The sequence below is a fragment of the Primulina huaijiensis genome, unplaced genomic scaffold (genome assembly GCF_012295235.1).
Source record: "Primulina huaijiensis isolate GDHJ02 unplaced genomic scaffold, ASM1229523v2 scaffold21623_ERROPOS600000+, whole genome shotgun sequence".
Lineage (NCBI taxonomy): Eukaryota > Viridiplantae > Streptophyta > Magnoliopsida > Lamiales > Gesneriaceae > Primulina > Primulina huaijiensis.
The window spans coordinates 19,135-30,412 of record NW_027355398.1 but is presented as its reverse complement, the minus strand read 5'-3'; the positions used below and the strand labels follow the sequence as shown (position 1 = coordinate 30,412).

General features: G+C 37.5%; 4 protein-coding genes across 6 annotated transcripts; 2 read left to right on the top strand and 2 right to left on the bottom strand.

Annotated features, from left to right (window-relative positions):
* LOC140966998 (transcription factor IND-like) lies at positions 1 to 627 on the bottom strand. The gene has a single exon (XM_073427325.1). The coding sequence runs from the start codon at positions 625 to 627 to the stop codon at positions 1 to 3; it is 627 nt and encodes a 208-aa protein (XP_073283426.1).
* Positions 628 to 1,543: 916 nt separating this feature from the next.
* LOC140967000 (berberine bridge enzyme-like 22) lies at positions 1,544 to 6,156 on the top strand. The gene has a single exon (XM_073427327.1). It carries the CDS (start codon positions 1,761 to 1,763, stop codon positions 3,342 to 3,344), a length of 1,584 nt encoding a protein of 527 aa, XP_073283428.1. The 5' UTR covers positions 1,544 to 1,760; the 3' UTR covers positions 3,345 to 6,156.
* LOC140967001 (dihydroceramide fatty acyl 2-hydroxylase FAH1-like) lies at positions 5,908 to 8,127 on the bottom strand. 3 transcript variants are annotated; one of them, XM_073427328.1, is made up of 7 exons: positions 7,904 to 8,127; positions 7,383 to 7,453; positions 7,197 to 7,286; positions 6,913 to 7,109; positions 6,644 to 6,749; positions 6,245 to 6,391; positions 5,908 to 6,168 (listed from the first exon to the last, which is right to left on the bottom strand). In XM_073427328.1, exons 2-7 carry the CDS (start codon positions 7,431 to 7,433, stop codon positions 6,052 to 6,054), a joined length of 708 nt encoding a protein of 235 aa, XP_073283429.1. In that variant the 5' UTR covers positions 7,434 to 7,453; positions 7,904 to 8,127; the 3' UTR covers positions 5,908 to 6,051. The 3 variants fall into 3 exon arrangements, with proteins under 3 accessions (XP_073283429.1, XP_073283431.1, XP_073283430.1); XM_073427330.1 differs by having other exon boundaries at positions 5,908 to 6,135; XM_073427329.1 differs by having other exon boundaries at positions 7,914 to 8,127.
* Positions 8,128 to 8,772: 645 nt separating this feature from the next.
* LOC140967002 (putative germin-like protein 2-1) lies at positions 8,773 to 9,755 on the top strand. The gene is made up of 2 exons (XM_073427331.1): positions 8,773 to 8,913; positions 8,987 to 9,755. Exons 1-2 carry the CDS (start codon positions 8,799 to 8,801, stop codon positions 9,523 to 9,525), a joined length of 654 nt encoding a protein of 217 aa, XP_073283432.1. The 5' UTR covers positions 8,773 to 8,798; the 3' UTR covers positions 9,526 to 9,755.
* The last annotated feature ends 1,523 nt before the right edge of the window (positions 9,756 to 11,278 follow it).

Here is an 11,278-nt window from a genome sequence, read left to right as displayed (position 1 = left end):
CTACAAAAACTTGATATATTTGTAAGCAGCATGAATCATTTCGGCAGTGTTCATCTTGTGGCCGCCTGGAATAAGCTTCCCCAGCTCCTGACTCTTATCAGTGATTTTCCTTCTTCTCTGCCTCGCGGAAATGCTCTTCGCCGACAAGCTTTTCTTCGTGCTACTCTCACACCTGATCCCACCGCTATAAACAGGTGGACCACATGGAAAAACCGGCAATGGGGGTATTACAACTTCCTGGGAATTATAATCTTGAAGGCTATAAATAGCACGGGGGTATATTACTTCATAATCAATACATGCGGCCTTTTGGCGCTTGGGGCAATACATTAATGGATCGAATTCTTGAAAGGGTACTGCTGGAGCTTGCGTGATGGATGCACAGTTGCTGAGATTAAGATCATCGGATGTTGGAGTTAGGAAGTGTGGGACTGGAAAATTGTAGTTTTCTGACGAATAAAACAAGTTATTCGGGTCAAAAACACTATTGAAGGAGTTGTCTGGCAAATCAAGATTGTGTGAGAAATCTTGGAGCTCCCAATACATGAGCTGCACATTTGTTTGTGTATGAGCATCTGAACTGAACTGTTGACATGCATCCCGATTATAGTAGTAGCTCAAAGCCATTTAGACAATAGATAATATCCTACAACAAATTTAAGCAGGTTAAGTTGAATGCAATGAACAAAAATGTTGAATGAAAACATGCAACTATTTTATTGGGAGGAGCAGAAATGGAAAGGACGGTAAGAGAAGATGCTTTGAGACAGTATATATGAAACCTAAACCTAGTCTTTCAAACACACACGATTTTATTATCAGAAAACAAGCACATTAATCGTGTGGCAGGAAGAAGGGCTTGAAGCCGAAAAACAAGCACATTAAGCAGACAAGATGTCTCTATAATTACATGACTCCTTTCGTGTCAAAGAATCCAAGAGAAGCATATCTCAATTATAGGGATTTTGATATCGGCATGACCGATAACGGTAGCAATGCTTACTACCAAGCAAAGGTATACGGGTTGAAGTATTTCAAAGGGAACTTTGATAGACTGGTTAAGGTAAAGACAGCAGCTGATCGAGAAAATTTCTTCAGGACCGAGCAGAGCATTCCGCCTCCCTCGTCCTTCTTTACAGTAATGCAAGACAAAAATATGTTTTAACATTACAAATAGCAAGATATATGCATTGAAAATAACTTCTTTTAAATTTATGCATTCTGCCACCAAATGTAGAATCAAAGAGATTGTATGTTCGTGCACCTCCCTCTCCGCAAGAAAACTCAAGCTAATTTTTTTAATTATACATCAACTGTGTTAACAATTCAAATCTACAAAAGAGATTCAAACCGTGAAAAAAGAAAATGTCGTATAATCGTCTGAAAGTATAATTAAGAAGGTTTGACGCTTAGTAAGGATGACAAACGCTTTACTTCTCCAAAGAATGATCGAGGAATGTGGTTTTTTAGTCACATAAATACTACGAGGTAAATTAATGTTAAATTTCATTAAATAATCCTACAGTATTGTGTATTGGTTGGTATAAAGAAACTGCCGACTAAAATGCAAAATGACAATTAAAAAAGTTCCATGACATTTAACTAATTTATAATAATCTTAGGAATCATCGTTTTTTAGAGGTAAAATACATGTCATTGCTTGCTACAAATCCATGCTGTTTCCTTCTCCAACTTAATATATAGCCTGAAAAATTTACCATTAACTAAACTGCACATACAGTTATCTAAGAGACATCGGAATGATGATCTCTCATTCAGTCCAAGTACTGCTTTTGCTTTCATTTTTCCTTACATTTTGTGATGCGAAACATGAAGAATTTGTCGAGTGCATGTCAATTTATTCTGCTAAAACATACATTAAATCCTTTAAATACATACACGCTCCAAACTCTAAATCATATTTCAATCTCTTGCAATCCGCGGAACAAAATCCCAGATGGTTAAACTCGACGTCCTCTACACCTAGATTCATAATCACACCATACGATGCTGATGAAATCAGAGCAGCCATCCTTTGTAGCAAGAAGCATGGTTTGCAAATCAGAGTCAAGAGTGGTGGCCATGACTATGAGGGCCTATCGTTTCTTTGCAAAACACCGTTTATAATAATTGATTTTATCAATCTCCGTTCCATTAGCATTGATTTGGAGAAGGAAACAGCATGGATTCAGTCAGGGGCAACGCTTGGTGAGTTATATTACAACATTGCTAAGAAGAGTGGAGTTCTTGGATTTCCTGCAGGAGTATGCCCAAGTGTGGGTGTTGGAGGCCACTTTAGTGGAGGAGGTATAGGAACCATGGTCAGAAAATATGGCCTAGCTGCAGATAACATCATTGATGCTTTGTTCATGGATGTAGAGGGAAGGATTCTTGATCGAAAATCAATGGGGGAAGATCTATTTTGGGCTATTCGAGGAGGTGGAGGAGGTAGCTTTGGGGTAATAATTGGTTGGAAAATCAAGTTGTTTCGAGTTCCACCGGTTGTGACTGTTTTTACACTACACAAGACTTTAAATCAAGAAGGTGTAGGACTTGTCCATCAATGGCAACAGATAGCAACTAAGCTGCCGGAAGATCTATTCATCAGAGTTGTGATTCAAGGTTCAGATATAGATGGCAAAGCGACGCAAAAAGTGGTAGAGGTCTTGTTTAACTCTCTATTTCTCGGACCAATAAATGAATTAATTCCGTTGATGAATAAGAGCTTCCCAGAATTAGGCTTAACAGAAAAAAATTGTAGTGAAATGAGTTGGATAGAATCTGTCATGTACTTCACTGGATATCAACCAAGTGACCCCCTGGAACTTTTACTGGACAGAACCATCCAATATAAGAGCTACTTCAAGGCAAAATCAGATTTCGTGGAGAAATCCATACCAGATAATGCATTTGGAGGGATTCGAAAAAGATTTCTGCAAGAAAAGTTAGCATTCTTGATAATGGATCCTTTCGGAGGAAGAATGGAGGAAATCCCAGAATCTGAACTGCCTTTCCCTCACAGAAAAGGAAATCTGTTCAACATACAGTACTTGGTGAAATGGGTAGCGAACGAGGATACCGAATCCAAGAAACATGAATACTGGATCAGAGAGCTTTACAATTACATGGAACCATATGTTTCAAGCTCTCCACGAGCTGCCTACATAAACTATAGGGATCTTGATATAGGAGTCAACATTCAGAATCATAATATCAGCCATTCACATGTGGTTTGGGGTAAAAAATATTTCAAGGGAAACTTCAAAAGATTGGCAGAAGTGAAGAGACGGGTTGATCCGGGGAACTTTTTCAGGCATGAACAGAGTATTCCCCTGCTGGTGTAACTAATCAGATGCCTCCACTGTGTCAAGATCCTTAAACGATTTTCATAGAAAACATTTAAACATTAGCCTTCTATATTTTTGTTAAAAGGGACCACAAGTATGGATATTTTCCAGTATCTACCACTTAGGATCTGGTATATCAGAGAGTCTCCATGTTGGTTTCATAAAAATATTGCTGCTTACTTGCTTACCACCTGTCTTTTGTTTCAAAGTTGAAATAATTGAAAAATATGCAGCTTCCGACTTTAAATCATATGAATCGCACTTTTGGTTTAGAGAAAAATATATGTTGGAAAGTACATTTTTACATGAAAATTATAAATGATCGAGAAATAGAAAAATTACAGCTCCTGTCATAGGAAAACTTCTCCCTCCCATCGAAAATGTATACATCAATTAAATATCAGCGTGTGCAAGCTGCCGACATTGAATTCTCCGAAAATTTCTTCCCATTTGTTGGAATGACTTATCTTCACCGTTCAATTGTCACAGAAACCTGAAAAATCTTGGAAAAAATAATTGATAATTTAAATTCTGCAAAATAGTTGACTTGGAAATGCAGTACGACAACCAGCCCCTTTTTCTATTCTTGATTGATTTCAATTTCCTGGAAAATTTGCTTTGCAAACGAAGAAGATTTTGCTCACTGCATGTCCATCCATCTTCTTCAGGATATATGTTGGCCTTTAATTCCTCTGCCATATCCCATTTATTTACCGATCTTACCAATTTTCGTTCAATCAGCGTAGATTTGGAAGATGAAACTGTGTGGGTTCAGTCAGGTGCAATAGTCGAGCGTGTCTTTTTTCAGAATCTACAAGAATCTGGATCGACAAGGAACAGAACTTGTAAACATATGGCAAAGAGTTGCAACTAAGCTGCCCCAAGAATTATTCATAGGGCTCGTTTTTCAGAATTCAATTAGAGGTGATAAAGGCCAGCAGAAGACAGTAGAAGTTCTGTTGATTTTTTATAGCCGAAAAAGTCAAGAGAATGTTTAATAAAGTTTGGAGAGTATGTGTGATGTGTAAAGAAGAGAAACAAAAAAGATTTTAACAAATTTCATTCCTTCAATTGCAATAGTTATACAAGTGATCTCTCATCTTATTCTCTGATCCTTTCACTCCTATACTCTCATTGAAGTTTTTGAACACACGGTTGAATACAAACTACAGATCACAAGTCTTTTATAGAACAAAGCTTGAAGAAAACCAACTAGAAGTTAAATAACTTCTTCTCTACTTAACCACTAACCCACTACATCAAAAACTGAACTTTTGACTTATTCAACTATTGAATATTTGGAATGAATCCGTGAGTTCTATTTGATTCCCATTTTTTGAGAACGGTGATGAATGAAAAAGAGCTTTCCGGAACTTGGGTTGGATCCAAAAGACTCTGGTGATATAAGCTGGATTGAATCTACGTAGTATTTTCAAGGATTCAAGCCTGGAGATCCGTTGAAGTGTTTCCGGATAGGACTGTCCAGGGTAAGAACTATTTCAAGGCAAAATCAGGTTTTATGGAAGAACCAATTCAAGACAAAGTGTGGAACGGATCTTGGAAGAAGAAATAAGTATTGTGATCCTGTTGATGGAAAAATGGCTGAAATCCCAGAATCTGAGCTCCCATTTCCTCACAGAACAGGGAGTTTATACAACATACACTACCTTGTGAAATGGGTTGTAGATGGTGAAGTTAAATCTGAGAGGCACATAAATTGGATCGGAGAGCTTTACAATCATATGTTTCAAGCTCTACAAGAACTGCTTTCTTGAATCACAAGGATATCGATACAGGGATCAATTAGCCTGAAACTGTCATTTACTCACAAGTAATGGTAGGGGAAGAAAATACTTCACGGGGAACTTCAAAACACTGGCAGAAGGGAAGTCCTGTTGATCCAGGGAACTTCTTTACAATTGTTTTACAATCAAGGGAAGAGTCTATCGGAAGAACAGAACAACATTGGCCAAGCAAATTCCAAGATTTTGATTGCAACTCTACTCTATAAATATTTGTTCAAAAGCACATAAGCTAAATGTTTTGCTTGCAATTTCTGATGTGCCATATGTATCACGACTGAATAAGGGAATGAGCTCACTAGAATTTGATTTTTATTCTCTGATTTATTCCAAACCTTTATGGTCAAGAAACTCGAAATTTAGAGACGGTGGTGTGACAGGAAGAACACGGAACACTTCACAGCAAAATGCAAAGTCACCCTTTATTTTAGGGACACCAAAAATCTATTAAAAAATTATATCATGCCATAGATCAAGAGTGCATAAAACTCAACGGCAGGCTCATAATGTAGGCGATAATGGCAAACAGAAAGTCTGTTTTAAGCTTATAAACGGAAATTCTTGACAATAATCTGGCAACACATGGGAGGCATGACCAGAACACATAATAAGACATAACATTACAGTCTAAAAATTCTGCTTCCGCAGAATGTGTGCTGCATATTTTTGGCATAAATCCCAACATAAACCTTTGCGTATATTTTTGGTGCAGGCTAACTTATGATATTTCAACCAAAACAATCAAATAACTAACACAATTCCCACAGAAGTGTGCACATGATCAACATTCCAAACTTGCTCAGAAACAACACACACGAAGGATTGAGTAAAAAATGGTGATTATGAAAAGCTTGACTGGAATTTGCAAACTATTCATGACATGAATCTAAATAATAAATTATCTAACTCTTTTGAGCTTGTTTTGATGGAGGTAGGGTTCCAAATATCTTGTCCCAGAGTGAGGAAGTGATGCCAAAGCCTTTATTCTGGATGCGGAAATGATGATTAAGATGATATTTCTGCATTGCAGAAAAATGAAAAGTCCTTTGAAAATCCCATGACCGCTAATAAGATGATTTAATCATATGAACGAACCTTGAGAGCCTTTGATACTTTAGTGGTTGGCTGCCCATGGTGCAAGTAGTAATGAGTTACATCATACATTACATAGCCAAGAAGACCACCACCAAAGAATGCAGGAGCAGTGGAAGGAGTAGATAAGAGTTTTATCAAGTTCCAAAACTGCAATTCACATAGGTAGACATGGAAAATCAACAAGTAAAAACATTTATAAACCGACACCACAAATTCAAAAAAATTTATTGGATTCGTACTTCAGTTTACATTGTATTCATTAAAGCTAGTTTTATTTCTGAATCATTTAAAAGTACAGTTTTTACTCACATACAGATGAATAAAACTAGTCCACTAGGTGGTAAATTTGGTTGAACTGCAAAATGATTGTTGAGAAGAAAGTTAGGATGAAACGCATACAGGCACCAAGAGAATAGCAGTTGCAGCAGGAGGAAAAACAAGTCGCAAACCGTCCATAGGGTGCTTATGATGACAACCGTGAAGTAGATAATGAAGTGTGTTGCCCCTGCAAAGAAAGAATTTAATGGAGAGCTAGCACAAGAAAGGGAAAACTGTAGCCAAAATTTGAGTCTCGAGTAGCAACAGGGGTTTAAAAATAAAGCTCCTGATACAGCACGTGCAACAGGAAAACCAAATTGGATCAAGAGACGGAGCAAGGGCAAACTAACCAATAACTCTTTGTCTTAATGTGGAAAAGGAATCGATGCAGAGTATATTCAAGCAACGTCCAGGCAAAAATGCCAAACGCTACCATCGGGAACAACTGATAGATTGAATTTCCCATACTAACAGCGATTGAAAGGGACCATCCGACCACTGGGAGCCAAATAAGGGGAATTACCCACCAGTCGTTCTTTGTCAGGAACTGTTTGAAGTAGAATAAACATCTTATTAATTCGAGAACGATGACAAAGAACCAGTGTCCTTTAAGCAACAAAGAAAAGAATTACACCTCCAAAATATCGTTTTCAAAAAATCGAGGTTCCTTGCCCACAATTGGCTGATGAACCCAGTCCTGATAAGCCTCACCAAGATGCCCAACCTGTGAAATGTTGACAAATGTGGTCTTTTTGTGACAGCCAGATCACACAAACATTATTTAGAAAAAATAAGGCGTGAGATATACAACATCAGTTACCTGGAAGACAAGGGGCTTATCTAAGTCCACAGTAAATCCCTGTACAACCATCTTGGTTCCTCAATATATTACTGTTAACAAAGTTAAAACGTAAGATCTAAACAGCCGGAAGTGACGAACACCAATCAATCAAGCAAATAAAAAGGGCAATGGCTTGGAAATAATATCAATAAACTTCATGTCATATTATATAGTTTTGTTTTTCAAATTATCTTCTGAATGCTATGGAGATGAAGACTTGTTCCACTTCCATCGTAAAGAGAAAACATGTTATTTTCGTATTAGTTGAATAAATCGACATAAGAAGAATGGAACATAAACTCACGACATTTACTCGAGTAAATAACTTTAGCATCGAATGTAGATGGAAAAAAATAACGTAATCCAAAACATTCAAAGCTAGAGCATTTAGTAGTCATAACCATCCACATTAACATTATCCCTTTCCCTAACAAACATTGGAAAAATCAGAAAAGCTAGAATTCTGAAAGAAACCACAGATCACGAGAAAGGAAAGTGACCCAGTAGTACAATGCTGATCAAATCTTGAACTTTAGCCGAGAGCTGTCTCACTCACGGCGAGGAAGTTGAAGCACAGTGCAGTGCAATAGTTTGAAAGGAAATCTATGGAATTCTCAAAATAGAAGAAGAATCACGAGCAAGCATTATATTTTGAAAAGATCGTGAGATTCGTGACCGCTGATATGGGGGAATCGGCCAAAACATTCGCGTCGGTTGCCAGGCTGGTGTACAGCTCGATATTTGCACAGAATATTCCATCCGAAATGGGCTCTCCGTTTGTGGGCCTTTGAATCAAAACTTGTACGGGGCCAATCTTTTTCGTCTTACTTTAACATAAAACTTTTAGTACCAGAAGAAAAGGGTAAACTCATGAGATAATATTTTTAATTAGATGCACTAATTTTTTGAAAACGTAGGTTAAAAAATGTATGACAAAATTATCCTTGTATTTTGCATTTAAGATAGTTTTGACGTCATTTCCTAATTAATTTTTATCTTCAAATTGAACATCTACTACATGACCAAAGCAAGTTGAAAAGGTCGAGTGAAGACTTAGAATTGTTCATGCATGTTTAATTTGTCTGTTGGTCCATAATAAAATTATTATATAATTTGCCACAAATCCATTCGTGTAGTTGAACGAAATATTTTAACCAGGTCGTTGCATGCATAGTAGCTAGACTTGGCAATTTAATCAGTTATTATATTTTCCCATCAATCCTTGATCTTTGTCCTTGGTTAAAACAAGTGTAACGTAATTTCATTTGTGCTAGGAAAAAAAACCCGTAGATTTGACTTTGTCTTTCGTTGTTATCTTATATATTAAGAAAGTACGTACCCCACCCAGCATGCATCAAATACATTACAATCTGCAGTAGTAGGAATCATAATTAGATGGCAAAGTTCATGCTAACCCTAACCCTCTTCGCATTAACTTTTGGTACCCTAGCCCAAGCGCATGAGCCTAGTCCCCTTCAAGATTTTTGTGTTGCCGACTTCAAAAGTACAGGTAATATTTTATGATCAGTAATTTGTTATGCGCTCCTGAAATTTTTGTGGTTAACGTGTATCATGTCTTGCAGTTAGAGCGAACGGATTTCCTTGCCTAGATCCCAAGCAAGTGACCGCAGATCACTTTCTTTTCAGAGGCCTTCAGGTACGAGGGAACACTTCGAATCCATTGGGATCTTTCATAAACCGACCAACGGTGAATGAAATTCCAGGCCTCAACACCCTCGACATCTCCACGGTAAGAGTCGACTATGCCCCTCGTGGGGTCGTCCCACCCCACCACCACCCACGCGCCTCCGAGATTCTCATTGTGCTAGAAGGGACAATACTCGCGGGCTTCGTGACATCAGATCCCGAAAACCGTCTCGTTTCCAAAGTACTTCGAAAGGGTGATGTGTTTGTCTTCCCATTCGGGCTTATTCATTTCCAAGAAAACATCGGACAAGGGAATGCTGTAACCATGGCCTTTTTGAGCAGTCAAAATCCTGGTGTGATGGCTATTGCCAACGCCATTTTCGGGTCGAATCCGCCTATAAAAGTCCACGTTTTGGCCAAGGCTTTCCAGGTGGACAAGTCGGTAATCAACAAGCTGCAAGCGTCATATAATTAATTGGCAAATATATTATATATTCGACATGACAATAATTAAACACATGCATGAAACTTGAACATGATCCTTCGATTTAATTTCATATTTCTTTTATTTATTTCATAAATTGAGGAGGCCAACATACGTATATGAACGCAATGTTTAATTTGCGTGCTAATGTAAGATTGTTTAAATGTTTATATTTCGGATTATAGTTTCCTTTTTAATGCATCTGATAGAGTAGTCAGTCAAGCGATGTTAATATGTTATACTAATTATATTTGAGTTCAAGTTTATTCTGATCACGGGCGGGAACTAACTAAATATTTTTTAAGAGTAGGTCTCTTGTGAGACGGTCTCACGAATCTTTTTATCTGTGAAACGGGTCAATCCTACCGATATTCACAATAAAAAATAATAATCTAAGCATAAAAAGTAATATTTTTTCATGGATGACCCAAATAAGATATATGTCTCACAAAATACGACCCATGAGACCGTCTCACACAAGTTTTTGCCATTTTTTAATCACTTGAAAATATAAATCTTAATTAAACTAAGCCATAATTTAATTAACAACTGACAATATTTTTTATTTACATATCTATATCCCTATCCTATTCCTATGTATGTATAATAAGAACAAGAACCAGATCTAGTCTAGTGTGTTAAACGTGGAGCAGTACTGTCAACTGCTTCTTCACTACGTCCGAGGAAGGGGAGAGAGAGAGTGATGCTACTCATGATGATCTCAGAAGGTCGCACCTAAAAGGCCCGTGAGGCTCGCCATTTTTTTTACTTCAAAGAATCACACTTATCTGAAATGTAGAGAATGCTTTCGACTTCAACGAAATCTTTTGTCTTTTCCCACATGAGTTTCAAGGGGTAGCTCGGAGATACAATATTCAATATCCCTATAGAAAGGGACAGATTCTCATTTATGGACTCAAGGGTCCACTCAGGGCAACATTAAGGCAACCTGAATTCAGAACTCGCCAATGCGCGTCTCATTTGCAGAGAAACAGTACTTGCATTCAACAAGATATGCATATAGATAATCACCCACCCCCACCCCCATTGTAAAAACAAAAAACAGTGCCACTGTCACTATCACGAGAAACTCCGTTCGTTTGATAATTTGTGCAGGGGAAAGAGCAAAATCAAACCTATAAAAACTACACGCAAAAGATTTCTCTTGTAGTAATTGTCACCAACTGTATTGTTGGGCAGTCACGCAGATAGGGCAGCAAAAGCAAGGCCACAAACCAAGACGCAACTAAAACCTATAATCTAGGGAAGAGTGGAAGAAGGAATGGGAAAACAAAAGGCAAATAAAGCAACTTTACAACAACAATGGCGTGATGGTATCTCACAAGTTTCCAACCTTAACCATAAATACGAGTTCATGTAGTTTCATTATGAATTTACATTTCCAATCAAACTAAGATAGAACCAACATGTAAGCGGAGAATGTACTTGTTATGGATGTAAAGAATTGTCCTTTAAAATTACAAAAGAAACACATAATAGAAAACTATAGCAACTTTTCGAATAAGTAACATTATGATCCTTTTATCTACAAATTTACAGGTGAAAGCAACAACACTCCGATTCAGTGGCCAACAAAAGGTTGAATAACCATCTGAAGCCGAAAGAGCACATCCAAAGAAACAGGAAAAAAAACAAAGAACAAGAAGTTGAAACCAGAAGCTTCTGTAACAAAAGGGATTCAAAATTTCTAACCAGACCTATCATCAACAGACTTGATCACCTC